General features: G+C 39.5%; 1 protein-coding gene across 1 annotated transcript in view; it reads right to left on the bottom strand.

Annotated features, from left to right (window-relative positions):
- The window catches only part of coch (coagulation factor C homolog, cochlin (Limulus polyphemus)), a 63,247-nt gene extending 46,050 nt beyond the window's left edge, over nt 1–17,197 (bottom strand). The window contains exons 1-4 of the mRNA XM_043698475.2: nt 17,047–17,197; nt 16,440–16,507; nt 15,738–15,782; nt 15,224–15,380 (exon numbers count right to left, since the gene is read on the bottom strand). Of these exons, the coding sequence (XP_043554410.1) occupies nt 15,224–15,380; nt 15,738–15,782; nt 16,440–16,473 (236 nt within the window). The 5' untranslated portion in view covers nt 16,474–16,507; nt 17,047–17,197. The remainder of the gene's footprint in view (nt 1–15,223; nt 15,381–15,737; nt 15,783–16,439; nt 16,508–17,046) is intronic.

Here is a 17,197-nt window from a genome sequence, read left to right as displayed (position 1 = left end):
ACAAAGTTTTGTGGGGAAGAATGGTAAAAATGCTGGATGAAAAGCTCTTTATACGAATGTGCACAGCATTCACAAGATGAATGCATTGATAACACAAATAGAAACAACTGAATTTGTTGATAAAAATAAAAAGAATGAGAGCGCTTAGACTGAAAGTGACGTGCAAACAAAGGAAGGGTGATGAGAAAAGCTCTTCACTAAGCAAGTTGTGCCTGGAAAGGTGGTGGAAGAACGTTCAATTGACACCATTTGGGAGGGTATTAGATGATGATTTAGATAAAGGTAGTGTGCCGGGATATGAGGAAAAGGCAGGAAATTGATATTTGATAATAGAACCAATGCAGGCACAGAGGGACAAATTATCTCCCTCTGCACTGTAATAACCCTGTGATTCTAAATATATGATAACCTTTTCAGGCATATTTCCAAATAGACCAGTTCTAATACCTGCATGTCTGAGGGTGTTTGTCGTTTCAGTAAGACATGAAGAGAAAGAAAAGGGGTAGCTTATTTTATGAAAAATATGATCAATAAAGTACTGAGAAATGATTTTGGTCTGGAGGATTATGAAATAGAATTAGTTTGAACAGAGTCAAGAAATCTCAAAGAAGTCACTAGTGGATTGGACCATCCTCCAATTTACATTGAGAAAGTAAGACTCTATGAGAAGAATGCATCTTTCATGGGTAACTTGAGAAAGTTAAGGATGATATTAAATTGAAAGAAAAGATGCATGTTGTTGCAAGGACTAGTAATAGCCCAGAAGATTGGGAAACCAGCAACGAATGACTAAAAGATAAAGAGAGATACTGGAACATGAGAAAAACTGGCAAAAAACAGACAAGATCATGTATAAAGACTTGTATATTTCCACTTCTAGAAGAAAAGGAGTAACAGCAATGAGTGCTGATTCTTTGCCAGAGTAGACGACATAAGAAAAGCATCCCAAGAATATCAGAAAAAGAGGGGTTAGGGGAGAAATGGATTTTAAATCTGAAAACAGTCGCAATCACTAAAAACAAAGTACCAGAATCACACAATCTAATAAAAGGGTGACAAGTGCTCTGGCCTCATGGTCTGCATCTTAGGGTTTGAATGGAAGTGACCACAGAGATACAGATGCTTGGGTATAATTTTTGAAATTTCCGTTGATTATGAAAAGGTCCCAGCAGATTGGAAAGTTGCAAATGCAACATCATTATTTATAGAAAAAGAGAGACAGAAAGTAAGAAACTCAAGGCCAGTTAGTCTAATATCTATTACTGGAAAATTCTAGAATCCATTATTAAGGAGGTAGGAGCAAAACATTTATGAAATCATAATTGCAATCAGGCAAAATCATCACGATTTTGTGAAAGGGATGTCCTATTTAACAAACTCACCAAAGATCTGTCAGCAGATAAAAAGCGGCTTTTGCATGAAATGTAAATTTTCCTGCTCCTAGGATGCTGCCTGACCTGCTGTGCTTTTCCAGCACCACACTCTTGACTCTAATCTCCAGCATCTGCAGTCCTCACTTTTGCCCATATAAAAAGCATAGTAGATTGAAGAAACCCAGTAGATAATTCAACAAAGTGTCACGTAAAGATCACAAGATAAGAGAACACGGTGTAAGGGTGATAAATAGCTTGGATAGAGGACTGGCTAATGGGATACAGAGAATCTGAATCAATTGTAAAATTGATGAATTGTAACTGGTGGAATGCTGTGGGAATTAGCATTGCGATCTCAACTGTTAACCATCTGTATTAATAATTTGATCGAAGAGACCAACTAAATTGTAACTAAATGTGCTGAAGAAAAAAGGGAAGAATAAATTGTGAGGAAATGCAAAGAGGTTAATTGAGTGAGCAAAAGTTTGATAGATGGAGTATAATGTGGGAAAATGTGAGGTTCTCCACTTTGGTAGGAAGATATAGAAAGCAGAATTTTATTTTTATGTAGAGAAACAGCAGAATTCTGTGGTTTAGTGGGATCTGGGTGTCATTATATTTGAATCACAACATGTTAGTATGTTGGTACATCAAGTGATTTGGAAGAGAGATGGTATGTTGGTCTTTATTGAAAGAGGTGAGTATAAAAGTAGGGAAATTCTGTTCAACATAACGTTCCAATGACCCTTCATCTGAAGCATCTAGACTACTGGAGCCGAAACATTAACTCTCATTTCTCTCCATAGATGATACAAGACTTGCTCCAACAATTTCTGTTTTGTTTCAGATTTCCAGCATCTGCAGGATAAGACATATAGGATCTTGTGTGGGCTTGAGAGAGTACATAGGACAAGGATGTTTCCTTTCAGAAAGGAATCTAGAACTGTGGGAACACTTTAAAGATAAGAAGGCTCCCATGAAGGATGAGATGAGATGTAATTTCTTCTCTCAAGGAGTAGTTAGTTTGGCATTCTCTCCTACTGACAGCATTGGAGACTGGATAATTGAATATGCTCAAAGTTAATTAAGACAGATTTTTGATTTATGTGAATGAAGACTTATGGGGCAGACTAAACTGAATGGCAGAATAGAATCCATGATAGAAATGGTCTTTTCCTGTTCCCATATCTTATAATATTATGACATTATAGAGCAGAGAATATGTCCAACTTCTCACACTGCACCACACACTGTTGTGCAGGAAAGCTGCATGTGAAGAGAAAGAATACATTTCTCCCTTTTGATCCAAAGTGTAACATGTATATAGATTCACTTTTACAGCAAATTTCCCCATAGTATAGGGTGCAGAGCTGTACGCATGCTGGTTTACAGGTGTAAGGCATACAGTCAGCATTTAAAACTGCACCCTTCCCATCCCCAGCTGTTTAGACACTGTTGCCTTCAGTTATGTACCACATTATCCTCTGCACTACGCAGTTGTCAATATGTTTGAAGCTGAGACATGTGGGTGTGAGGCTTGCAATTGTGCTAGATGTGTGATGCTGAGGTCTGGCTATAAAGTTTAAATCTGAACCATCGCTGATAGAAATTGTCGGTGGTGAATGTTAGGAGTGTGGTGTACTGAGCAGTATGTGAAGTTAGTACTTCATTCATTTGGATCTGGCATTTGAAGATGCATTTACTCACCCTGGGCACTAGTAAGAGACCATTAGACTTTTTGTGTCACTGCATCTTGGTCCTCAAAGCAATATTAGCATTGACTGCAAAGGCTAACTGCTCCCATTACTTTCATATATCTGTCTGGAAGATCTCTTGATTCCCTTTGAATAGGTGACCCTTCCTGCCCATATTTTATACCAAGGATTCTAGTGCTATGTTCAAGAACCTTGATGTACAAATAAACATCAATGTCCTTTTATCCCATTTTTTCAACAATTTGCCTATGTGGACACTCATTCCAAACCACTTCAGGAATCAGCTCAGTTAAAATTCACCTCTCCTTTAAATAGTACTGTCTGGTGTTAAATAACACAGGCGAACTTTATATGATGTTATACTCTCACAAATTTGCACTGCATGTTCAAGTACATCCTATAGTACATTTAACTATAGTTGGTTGCTTCCAACATGTTAATGAGCAGATAGCATGAGGTTTATATGCAATCTGCATCAGAAAGAATAAAAGTGAGCTAACTGTTTGAATTGGCACCTCATGGACTATAGTGGTTCCAAGAGGTGGCTCACCACCATCTTCCCAAGGCTAGTAAGGAATGGGCAACAAATGTTGGCCAAGGCAGCAATACTTAAGTCATATGAGAGAGTAAAAACAGTCTTCACCAATGGTTAGTCTGATGCAGTCATGAGTGAACAATGCATTGTGAAAGGTGCCATCTCTTGGATGAGACTTTAAACTTGAGATCCATGTGCTTGCTTGAGTGAATATATAAGGTCCCATAGCACCATTTTGAAGAACAGCAAGTGTAATATCCCTCATGGCTTGGCTAATATTTATCCAATAACCAAAATCACAAAAAGCGGATTATCTAGTAATGATCACACTGATGTTTGTGAGAGCATGCTAAGCACAAATTGTCCACATCATTTTGTACATCAACAAAATGATTAACTGCAAGGCTCTTTGAGACATCTGAATCAGAGTCGTAGAGTCCTATAGCACAGAGACAGGCCCTTTGGCCCAAACTTGTCCATGCTGAACAAAATGTCCAGCCACACCAATCTCATTTCCCTGCACTTGGCCCATATCCTCCTAATGACTTCCTATCCATGTATTGTCCAAATGCCTTTTAGATGCTGTTAATGTACTCACCTCAACCACTTCCATGGCAGTTCATTAAACATGCATATCACACACTGTGTAAAAAAAAAATTACCCCTCAGCTTCCCTTTTATTCTTTCCCCTCCAACCTTAAACTGATGCCCTCTAATCCTCAATTCCCCAACCCTGGGAAAAAGACTGAGTGCATTCCCCTCTCCATGCCTCTCATAATCTTATAGACTTCTACAAGATTCCCCTTCAATCTCATATGCACGAAAGAAAAAAAGTCTAGCTTGTCCAACCTCTCCCTATAACTCAGACCCTTGAGTCCTGGTAACAGCCTTGTAAATTTCCTCTGCACTCTCTCCAGTTTAATAACATCCTTCCTATAGCAAGGTTACCAAAATTGAACACAATACTCCAATTGTGGCCTCACCAAGTCCTGTATACTTGCAACACAACTTCTCAACTTCTATATTCAATGCCCTGACTGATGGAGGCCAGTGTGCCAATAGCCTTCTTCGCTGCCTAATCTACCTGTGACTCCACTTTCAGAGAACCATGCACCTGAACTCCCAGGTCCCTCTATTCCATTACATTCCTTAAGGCCCTACCATTCACCATGAAACTCCTACCTTGATTTGACTTCCCAAAATGCAAGACCTCACACTTATCTGAGGGTCATAATACATTAATGCAAATCTTTCTTTCTTTCTGTTTCTGAGCCTTAAAGCTGCAGAAAGATTTTAAGAATGGCAGATATTCACTGACATGATGCTTTTCAGGATGTCCAAGACAGTGACTGAATGCATTAATAAAACCAATTTGAGTTGCAGCGTATAGGGGAAGAGAGGCCAGCAGACAACAGATCCATTCTCCGTTGGGATGCAACAAAATGATTGGAAGTGCTTTTCACCAATCTCTGTGGGAAAAGCAGGGACAATTCCCTTTCATCACCTTATAGTCAAAGATTGTTTATGGGACATGAACTAGCAAAGTCTTTCAGACTAATTTAATTTCTTCCACCTTGGAAATTCCACAGTTATCCCATTTTGGTACAAAAGTCTCTAAAACAATGGCAAAGGTTTTACTCTTTACATAATTAACTTTCTAACATCATTTCCTAAATATATCTATTGCCAGTTTGAATCCATCAGGCAACATTACAATTAACTATTAACATTCTAGGGATTACCATTGATGAGCTGCATTAGTTTTATAAATACTGTCAATATAAGATCCAATCAGAGTACAAATCCAATCGTGAGTAATCCACCTCCTGATTCACCAAAGCTTACTATCTACAAGACACAAGGAGGAGTATGATGGAATATTCTTCACTTGCCTGGATGAGTGTAAGCTTTAATAACACTCAAGAAGCTTGACATCATCCAGGCTAATGTAGCCTATTTAATTGGCTTGTCATCCACAGACATTCACTCCTTTTAATACCAATGCAGTGTGTACTAGATGTACCGCAAAAATTCACCAAAGCTCCCCAAATATCACCTTTCAAACCCATGACCACTTCCATCCTGAAGGACAAGGGCAGTTGATACATGGGAACATCATCACCTGCAAGTTCCTCTCCAAGGCACTCACTGTCCTGAAGAAGAAATATGTTGCTGTTCCTTCAGCATAACTGAGTCAAAGTCCTGGATTTCTCTCCCTGTCAGTATTGTAGGTGTACTGACAGCAAAGCTGAACCGATTCACCTCAGCAGTTCATGGATCTGAAGAGGTCTGTGATAACTTTGTTGAAAGCCACAATTTCTACACAAGGAATTCTGGAAGTAGTCGTCTTAAATTATGGGATACAATTTACCACTGTCTGTTCCTAATCCTTTGTGGCTTCCTTTGAATTTGACCATGTTACAAGCTCACCAAGCAGCAGAGAGAAATGTATAGCCTGTAAAATTCCTCCTGAGAAAGAATGATGATGCAAGGTTTTGAAGGTTTGTAGCTCAGGTTGAGGTTTAGGGTGTAGGTTTGCTCGCTGAGCTGTAGTTTTGATCTCCTGCTTCATTATTACCTGGTTAATTACCTGGTTTCATTACCTGGTTAAAAGACCAGTACATCCCTTGGACAAAATCAACGTCGTCTACAACATTCCATGCAAGGACTGCCACAAACACTACGTAGGACAAACAGGAAGAAAGTTAGCCACTAGGATACATGAACACCAGCTAGCCACAAAAAGACACAACCCTCTCTCCCTCATAGCCCTACACACAGAGGAAAAAAAGAACACCATTTCGACCTGGACAACACATCTATCCTGGAACAGGCTAAGCAAAGACATGCCAGAGAATTCCTAGAGGCCTGGCACTCCAACCACAATGCCATAAACAAACACACAGATCTAGATACCATCTATCAACCTCTCAGAAAATGAACAGGAAATGACATCACCACAAACCCCAGTAACCCCATCCAGGACAAACATGTAAATAGAAAGCAGGAGACAACAGCTTCGCTTCACTTGGAGGTTGCCACTGATGATGTTACCTAGCCAGGTAATGAAACGTCTGGATATCAAACCTACAGCTCAGCGAGCAAACCTACACCCTAAAGAATGATGATTTTCAAACAGCTCTACTCAACTATTGCTCTACACTCCTCTAGGGTGGCTTCACCCCATGTCAACTGCTGATTTTGTAAAGGCTATGAACCCAACTTCACTCCCTTTTCCAGGCACTAACATCTAATGTGATACTGCAAGACAATAAGCAGGTATGACAGAAGCAGAAACATTGCAGGGCAGATCAAGTAACACTGGGCCTACAACTTGCTCATACTGTAAGAAGGATCCCATGTAGGGGTTATAGGTTCAGCAACACTTTGGACTGAGATCAGACCTTGTTCACATATTAAACGATATCGTTCAAAGGCACAGGAATGTTTTGATTTCGTTAAATGACAAACCAATAGCTGGATAGTTTCTGTACTCTATATCTCAGGAGATGCTGTGGTAATTCAGCTGTTAATGAGTGCAAGGAGCGCTGAAAACCCTTAAGGCTGCAATTTGACATACACAGATCCTCTACAACCTCTGCTATCAAGGTTTATTTTAATTCACTCAGAGGATGTGGACGTCACTGAATGGCTGTCCATCTCTAGTTCCCCTTGAGAAGATAGAAGTAAGCTGCCTTCTTGAACTGCTGCAGTTCATTTGGTTTCGGTACACCTACAATTGCTGTTAGGAAATTGCTGTTAGGAAATAATCATCTTTATGCAGACAGGTGAGTATTCTATCACACTTGTGTCTTGAATCTGCTGAACATTGTGTAATCATCAGTGAACATCCCCACTTCAGATCCTAGTATTGAATGAAGGTAATTGATGAAGCAGCTGAAGATGGTTGGACTGACATTACCCTGAGGAACTCATGTAGAGATGTCCCGATGAATGTATGTATGAGTTGTAGAGAGATAGAATGCAGGAATAGCAGGGAATAAGGAAGGCAAATGGAAGTTTGGCATTTATTGCTAATGGAATAGAGTGTAAAAGTAGGAAAGTGTTGCTACAACTGGATAAGGTAGTAGTGAGATTGCACATGGAGTATTGCATATAGTTTTGGTGCCTTTACTTGAGGAAGGATGAACTTGCATTGGAGGCAATTCAGAGGAGGCTCATTAGATTGATTCCAGAGATGATGAATTTGTCTTATAAAGACAGATGGAGCAGCTTAGGCTATTTTCTTTGCAGTTTAAAGAGTGAGAGGAGATCTAATCAAGATATATAAAATATTAAATTGATTGACAAAATAGATATAGACAGAATGGGACAATCTAGTACAAGAGGACTTGGATTTAGGACAAGGGGCAGTAGATTTAAAACAGAGATAAGAAGTAATTGCTTCTCTCATCAATGGAATCTATGGAATTCAGTAGCCCAGAGTGTGGTGGATGTTGGGACACTGAGTAAATTTAAAGAGGAGATAGACGTTTAATAATAAAAGGTTGAAAGGTTATGGAGAGCAGCAGGAAAGTAGAGTTAAGGCCAAGGTGAGATTAACCATGACCATACTGAATGGTGGAGAAGACCTGAGGGGCTGAATTGACTACTCCTGCTCCTAGCTCTTACATTTTTCTGTCTGGGAGTTGAGATAACCTCCAACAACAATGGCTATCCATCTTTGTACCTGCAGAGAGTTTCTCCCTGATTTCTAATTACTCCAGTTTTGCTAGGGTTCTTTGATGTTGTACTTGATCAATGTGACTTTAATGTCAAGGGCAGTTACTTTCACTTCCCCTCTGGAGTTCAGCTGTTTTGTCCATTTTTGAACCAAGGCTGTAATGAGTCAGGAGCTGAGTGACCTTGGCAGATCCAAACTGAGAGTCAGTGAGCAGGGCATTGCTATACAAATGATAGTTGAGAACACTCTTGCAACACCTTCCATGTTGATTTAAAGTAGACTAATTTTCTGGGTTTGATTTGTAATGTTTTGTTTTTATGCAGGATGTACCCGAGCAATTTTGGTTATTTCTGGGTAGATGCCATTGATGCAATGGAGCTGCCAGGGTAGGGGCACAGCATGTTCTAGAGCGCAAGTCTACCTTTCTATTGTGGGAATATTGTCAAGGTTCACAATATTCAGTGTTTCCAGCTATTTCCTGAGATTGTGTGGTGGAACAAGCTGATTGAAGAATGGCATCAGTGATGTCGAGGACCTCCAAAGAAAGCCGTGTTTGATCGTCCACTCAACAGTCTGCCTGAAGATAGTTGTAAATGCTGTTGCACTGATATGCTGAACTCTCATATTATTGTGGATGTGGTATTTGTGGAGACTCTGCCACCAGTAATTTCCATTCATGACTGGATGTGACAGGACTGCAGAACTTAGATCTGATCCACTGGTTGTGGAATCGTTTAACTCTGTCACTTAGTGCTTCTGCTGTTTGACATTTAAACAGTCATGCATTGTAGTTTCAATAGGTTGACACATCAGATCAGGTATTCCTATTGCTGCTTCTGGCATACCCTCCTGCATTCTTCATTGAACCAGGGTTTGCCTCTTGGATTGATGGTAATGGTAGAATGGGGAATATTCTAGACCATGAAATTGAAGATTGTGTTGGGAGTATAATTCTGCTACTCAAGATGGCACACAGTGCCTTATCAAAGCCCAGTTTTGAGTCACTAAATCTGTTTGAAATGTATCCCATTTAGTATGCTGGTGGTGCCACACATGATGGATGGTATTAGAAATGTGAGGATGGGACTTTGTCTTTATTAAGGATGAGTAGTAGTCATTCAACTGATATTGTCAAGGACAGACTTATCTGCGGCAAATGTTTGCTGAGGATGAGGTCCAATCTCTTTTGGTTCTTTCATTTCCTACCTCAGATACAGTTGGTTGCTATAACAACCAACTTGGTCAGTATCAGTGCTGCTGAGCTACTGTTGATGGTGGACATTGAAGTTGCCAACCCTGAGTATATTCTGTGCCTTTACCAGTGCATGGAAGAATATTAATTCATAAGCTGAGTTGGGGTGAGAGTGAAGTACATGATAATCAACAGGAGATCCTTGCCCTTGTTTGACCAAGTGGCATGAGACTGGATGTTGTACAAAGTCAATGTTAAGGACTCCCGGGGCAACTTCCAACTGTACCCCTGCTGGGACATGTCTTATCCCAGGATGGTGATATATGGAAAGTACTGATTTTGAGTATGACTATGTCAAGCTGTTGGGCATTAAAGAGTCAGCACATTGCTGTAGGTCTGAAGTCATACGTAATTATGCAGAATAAAACAGAATTCCTTTACTAAAGGAACCAGATGGGTTTTTATGACAACAAACAATGCTTTTATAGTCATTATTAGACTTTCATTCCAATCTTTTTAAAAAAATCAAATTTCACAGTCTGATGGTGGTATTTGCAACCAAGTCCTGAGAGTATCTTTGGAATAGAGCCCGTGCAACATTATTATTTCACCTACACTTCTCATAACATGCAAAATGCCACACAGATATTCCGAATTAACTTCAAAATGGAGAAATGTATCTGATGAAATGGTGTAAATTAAGTTGGATCATAATGACTCTCACAATTTAGAAAATCCACTTCAGTACATCAAAATAATACACTATATCCTCCTTTAACTCTTTAATGCTAATCTTAATAAAAAGTTCACTGTACATGAGAAAATGTTGATTATTTTTTCATGGACACAATCACAGTAAACATTTCCTGACAAAAAAATAATTCCAGCACATTTACAATGGTAATGTGATTTACACCATAAGTTGCTTTGATAAGTTCAATATTTGTATGAAAGCAGAGAGGTGGAAACACTTTTTAGTGTTGGTTTGTAAAGGGTGGGATTGAACTGGACAATGTTCCTGAACTGCAAATTTTGGTTCATATTAAACAGCTAAATTAATTGCGTTCTGATTGCTATCAATGTTCCAAACGTTTGCTGAATGATCTGATCAGCCAAATTCTTTAAAGCTACATCTGAATATGTGGACACTTACCTCAAACTATACTGCACTAATATTAGTTAAAAGCAGCTATAGATCCTGGTAAAATCTATTTGAAAGGAGGAATATGATCTATTCATTTATTTGCTGTGAAAAACAAGGTAACATTACAGTTTCATTTCTCAGCTCAGTCTCAAACAGACAAACATATTGTCAGAGCCTTTCCACCAGCCTCATTCTGTGCTGTATGGTTCCATCACTGGAATTTTACATTTGCTCTACGAGGGAGCAGGGAGATTGGGAATGTATAAAAATGGTTGGATGACTTAGAATGTTGAGCCCATCACCTGATCCTTCATGTAATGTACGAGCTGTAGGGTAGGTGCCAGGCAACCAACTGAGGCCCTGAAGTGGTCAAATAATAGCCAGATAAGGAGCTTTTCTGACTGTCACTGGAGGAGAGTGACCAGTAAAACCTACTGGTTTAGATTGAGTCAATGGCAGTAACAACTGTGTGGCTCAATATGGCAGTTGGCAATTCAATCTTTTGCAGAATTCGTGAAGCATTTAGGTAGAGTCAGAGATCTTTGCAAGAAGATTTATTTCAAAAATTGCTGCAAAGCTCTAGTTTTCTTCAGAAATGGAAAATGCCAAACAGGAAGTTTCTTACCATCATTGATGGGTTATGGTAGTTCAAGTAAATTCAGGACCCTCTTATTCAACAATCAATACCATTTGCATCTGATTTTAATTCCATGTAATTTATGCCTGATTTCACTCTTTGGATGAGGGTAGCCTGCAGTCAACTGATAAAATGCAAACATCTGCAAGACAACACGCGCCTTATGCTTAATTATCCTACCTGAAGTGGAGCACTCTGCTTCCTTACAGTACTCTATTCAGTGGTGTGGCTGAGAACTGGCAAGTCTCCCCCGATGCAAGTGTTTAGTGTGAATGCTATTCAAGGACAGGCGCAAACATACTGCAAGATTTATTTAACTCTGAAATCAGGCAGGAATGAACTTGATCAAGTTAAACAGCTAGTTATCTTATTATATTCCTAAATTTGATAGTGCCTTCTAATAAGATTCTGCCGTACATGTCCAGTGTTTTCATATTTGTTGCATTCCTTTACAATATATTGCCAGAAATAATCATACAATATTGAACTTTTTTTTCTCTTTCCCCCATGTTTTTAGTTTTGTAAAGTGGCTCTGGAATTATTAAGATGTTGATAATCAAGTAGCCAATCTGTGTCACTATAATGTAAGAAAAGATTCTGTGCTGCAACTAAACTAATTTCTATTTAAAATGAAACATCTCAGTTTCCTTTGAATTCAGAAAACCTGGAATATGCCTATTTGCACAAAACTGCTTCAATGCCAAAAACAACCTATGCTTGTATCAACACTTCAGTGAATTAACTAGTTTAATGCAAGCAGTTTGTGGTTACCAGCAAAAAGTAATCAGCTGCAGACAGATATTACACAGAGAGACACATATTAGTGAGTCTTACATTTTTCCTTTATCTCCTTTGTCTTTTAAACATATCAATTGAAATTACTGGAATAGAATAATTATGAGGGAATCACATTACAGTTCACAATGAATAGCAGATTTAGTTTACAGAAAGACAATAGAGAGGTATAACCCTTCAAAACACAACTGTATAAATCTGTTGCAATGAAACTAATTCAAGATTCAACACAATTTGATACACAAAACAATCCACTGCCTCCTGTCTAGATGTTTAACCCCTGGAGCACATTCGCAGGACAAATTCTTCTAATGTTACTGACTGGATGTAATAGTAATAAGTAGCATTCATGACACAGTTAAATGGGCTGATAATTAACCCGGGAATCATTCCATCGCTTCCACACTATCCTCCAAAGAAAAACTGTGTGTTTGAAGATATGCTTGAAAAGAAGCACTGATGAATTATCCTTCAGGGAATGTGGGATGATTTCGCTCAAGCTTTGGAATGTTGGCTTATTTTCTCCTAACCAGTTCAATTGACAGCCCTCATGATGTAAACATAGAATCCCTACAGTGTGAAAACAGGCCCTTCGGCCCAGCAAGTCCACACCAATCCTCCTAAGAGTATCCCACCCAGAAGAGAAAATGAGGTCTGCAGATGCTGGAGATCAGAGATGGAAATGTGTTGCTGGAGAAGGGCAGCAGGTCAGGCAGCATCTAGGGAACAGGAGAATCGACGAAGAAGGGCTAATGCCCGAAACGTCGATTCTCCTATCCCACCCAGACCCATTCCCCTATTATTCGACATTTAATGCACCTAACCTACACATACATGAACACTATGGGCAATTTGGCATGGCAAATTCAGCTAACCTACACACCTTTGGATTGTGGGAGGAAACCGGAGCACCTGGAAGGGACCCACGCAGACACGGGGAGAATGTGCAAACTCCATGCAGACAGCCGCCTGAGGCTGGAATTGAACCCAGCACCCAGCACAGTGAGGCAGTATTGCTAACCACTAAGCCCCTATGCCACCCTAACTAGGCTATATTATGGCGTTTCGTTTCCTGATTACCTAAGATATTGTCTGGAGTCAGTGAAACACAAGTGGGACACTCCCAAACAGGATGATGCAAGGAAATGATAATAAGCATTCAAGTTGTTAGTACTAAAATTGTTACAAAATGATAGTTAAATTGGAATTTTTTTCTTACACTGCTCTATGGTTTGGGGAAATAATGTTCTCATCCTATACAAAAGATTTTGTCAGTTTTCAGCTTATGCATTGCCATACTGAAATAAAGAGACACCCTTTCACAAGGTTATTCAAAATACCGCAACATATTTGATGAATTTCGAACATTAACTCTATTTTGGCCTGTGATTGCCAAAAGAATAATGTGATGGACAGGGTGGGAGGAGGTGGATGCGGAATATGAGTGGCGACAAGTTATCTGGCAACCAATCCTATCCTGCAATAAATTGCATAACTCCGGACCACATAACTATTCAAATTGAATTGCACAGTCTGCTTTGAAATATTCTTGTCCATATTTTCAGAACTTCCTGGCTCATGTTCGAAAGCAGTATGTCAGCAAGAATGTGAATGATGGATGTAAGATCATTAGATACAAGAGCACAAGTAGGCCATTCAACCCACTGAATCTGCTCAGCCATTTAATCAGATTATGGCTGATGGGATAATTCTCAACTCCACTTTCCTGCCTTTTCCCCATAACCCTTGACTCCCTTACTGATTAAAATGTTGTCAATCTCAGGCTTAGTCACTCAGCCTCAACAGCCCTCTGTGATAAAGAATTCTACAGGTTTGCAACCCTCTGTGTGAAAATTGGAAATAAAGCAATAAATTTGCTTTTAACTTTGGGATTACAGAAAGAGGGAAAGTGATATTATGAGTTTACCATTCTTGAATCATGTATCCCTGCTGGTTGTTCCGAAGGTTCAGCTGACAGTGGTCATTCCTTACAAGGGCAACAAACACCATTGTGCTTTGGAACGATATTGCTATTCAGGGGACCAAAAGTCTGGAATTCCCTTCCCAACAGCATTGTAAGTACATCCAAATCGCAAGGACTGGAGCCATGCATAAAATTAGCTCATCACCACCTTCTCATGAGTAATTGAAGAAAGGGCAATAAATGCTGGCCCTGTCTGTAATAACCAGAGCATATGAACAAATAACAAATAACTGTCACACTTGCCCAACTTGAATTTGTTGCACAGCTGTAAGGGCACTGAAATAAAACAAAACCCACAGGAATTCAGGGTAATTTCAAATAATTAAGGTCATTCAGCCCACTATACCTATTCGTCCAGAAAAACCATACAGCCCCTCTGTTCTTACTGTGTTTGTCTCTTTGATGAGACTCATGCTTTTAACACTGCCATCTGCCTGAAAATCTATTCTCATCATCGATTGCTCTCTTCATGTAGAACTTTCGGATATCAATCATGAAGTTTCCTTTCTGTAGTTTGAATCTTTTTTTTCTTGTCCAACTCCCATCTTTGATTTAAAAAACTTTCCTATATTTACTATTTATATCTCTACAAGATCACTTCTGAGATATCTCTCTTCCTAATAATTAGATACATAACATCAGGACTAAACTGTTTAGCCCCTTTCTTCACTTAGTTTCCTTATCTCTTGGTAGCCAGCTGAGGATGCAGTATTCAATATATTAAACAATGTACGGTACCCTTTCCACTACCATTCGACTGTTCTGATTGCACAGATCAACATTTATTTGCTTTGCACTAATTGGGTATGTTTAACCTAAATCTCTTTCACTTTCATCCTTAAGTTGAGGGCTGCTTTAGAAACCCATCTACTTCGTGCATTGATTTTGAAGATAAAGTTTGTACAGATAAGCAACAGAAAATATGATTATACAGAAAAAGACAATCAGTTTCATTGTTCCTCAATATCATATACACTCTGTCCTGTCCTGTGTCTCCTCAAAATTTCATATATGTAAGTCAGCCTACTGAGGGACTAAAACTTGGCTATCCACATGACACACTGCTTGTGAAAATGCATTGCTCATTTGGGTTTCATTCATGGGTATTCGTTTTGAGGTCTCATTCATGTTTCTTTAAGAATTAGTTTCATTTAAGGATCTCACCTGTGAACTGCAGCTGCGCAGATACTGGAGACTGAGGCATATACTCCAGATCCCCAGACCGATAGCTGGGTGTAATCGCAATGTGGTGGGCACAGCACATCCACCTGATTCTCCTTATAGTAAGCACCTCTGGTGGTACAGTTGATTGACATGGGCACTTGAAAAATAAAACATAGATACACAATTTGTAATAAATATCACAGGACCATGACTGATAGATATCTCTTCAGCAATTAAAAACTCAAATCTCAACATATTGACACAAAACGATAACTGTTTTACAAGGTGGCATCAATTGTCCCTGTCGCATTGATTAAGGATACTTAATAAATATACATTTACATTACATAAGGTAACTGAGGAAAGTGTACATCTGGTATGGGAGGTCTCTGTAAGAACACAATATTGTGCCCAACAAAAAAAATGATATCTAGTAAATTGCTTCAGAAATCTTTCATATGGAATATGTCGATAAAGATAATGCAGATGAGTCACTGTATTTTAGAAAGCGTACCTGATTCTTGGGCCCCGTTTGCTGGTGAAGTGAATATTAAGATCCCTGCACACATCAAAATGAATAATATCTTGTAATTCCAGAGTATTACTTTCAAAGAGAAATACAAGAATCAGTCACAGCTGTCAGAGGAATGAGAACAGATAACTTGTGTAAAGCATTTAATCAAACATATGGTCATTTTCCAGTAAAACAAATGGGTGATAAACAGTTTTTTTTTGCGAGAGCGCAAATTGAGGTTTAGTGCTAACAACTGGAGGTGTGGTAACTTGAATTAAATAACTCTAGATTTAACCTGCACCAAACTTCAGAACACTGCATTTTGTGAGAGTCGTGTCAATTCTTTGTTTTAGGTATATTGCTGTCCTGAAGATATTTGCAGCTGCAGGTTTTCCTGGCTCCGAGACGCTCCTATTCTCTTCATCTGTCGCTTCATCCCTTTGACATACAGTCCAGACACAGTAGATAGGGCGGGCCTGGATAGCTCGGCAACTCTCTCCATCCCGGACACGGTTGTACTCGGGTAATATCTGAACTCCGGACCTCAAATACAGCATACCCTAACCTGTCGCATGTCTCCCGGTGTCTGCAGGCAGGATTAGGGAGAGTTTAGAGGCTCCCCTTAAATGGACGGGGTTGAACCGCCAGTTCCTAGACTGACCGAACTGCAACTGTTTGCCCAGACTGACAGAAGGTACTTACCGAGAGAAAGGATGGCCGTGCTGAAGACAGACATTGTAACAGCGTCCCACTGTCTCTCAGTCCCAAAGCTACAGTCAAATACAAAGCATCCATCACCGCTAGCCAAACATGCCCGAAACAAGGCAACAAATCTACAGGATAATGTCTGAGCAAAAAAAAACTTCAACAAGACATTTTACTATCGCAATAGGAGTTCACACGCTCGCAAGGTAACGGATGAAATTTCTTACACTGTCCCAGCAGAATGGGACCTAATGTTTATTTTTACTCTTATTTTAACAGATACCACCGGAGAATAAAATAAAAACTCAGGTAACCTTCTAGGCATTTTAGACAATTGATAAATGAAAGCAGTGAGAAAGGTCCGCATTTCACAGCAGAGATTTTAATCCCTGTCCCAGTGTTGCTTGGTTACTATCTAATGATCACTCACAGCAACTGTTGCAGATTTGTTTTGTTACAATCAGCAGCGTTTACTGTTGGATCTATGTCCCCCCATCCTGTCCTTTATTCAGAGTCCACGCGGAATAGCAAGATACAATTCAATCGGGTCTTTTTGTTAGCAATAAGTCAGAATTCGCTGAAAGCAGCACTCTCCAGTAAATACCTGTGTAGAAAGTTTCCACGCTCAGTCTGCAGTTGCCCCACACTGACCTTCTCCCTGAGCTCTCGGATCTCTGAGTTCTCGGATTCAGTGTCCGGCTCAAAACTCAGGCTTAACCCAAACTTCCCCAATTCACCTAAATACTCCTGGTTGC

Source organism: Chiloscyllium plagiosum, unplaced genomic scaffold (assembly GCF_037043375.1).
Source record: "Chiloscyllium plagiosum isolate Xiang-an unplaced genomic scaffold, Cpla_swu_hap1 HiC_scaffold_8, whole genome shotgun sequence".
NCBI lineage: Eukaryota > Metazoa > Chordata > Chondrichthyes > Orectolobiformes > Hemiscylliidae > Chiloscyllium > Chiloscyllium plagiosum.
This window is presented reverse-complemented; position numbering and strand designations above follow the sequence as displayed.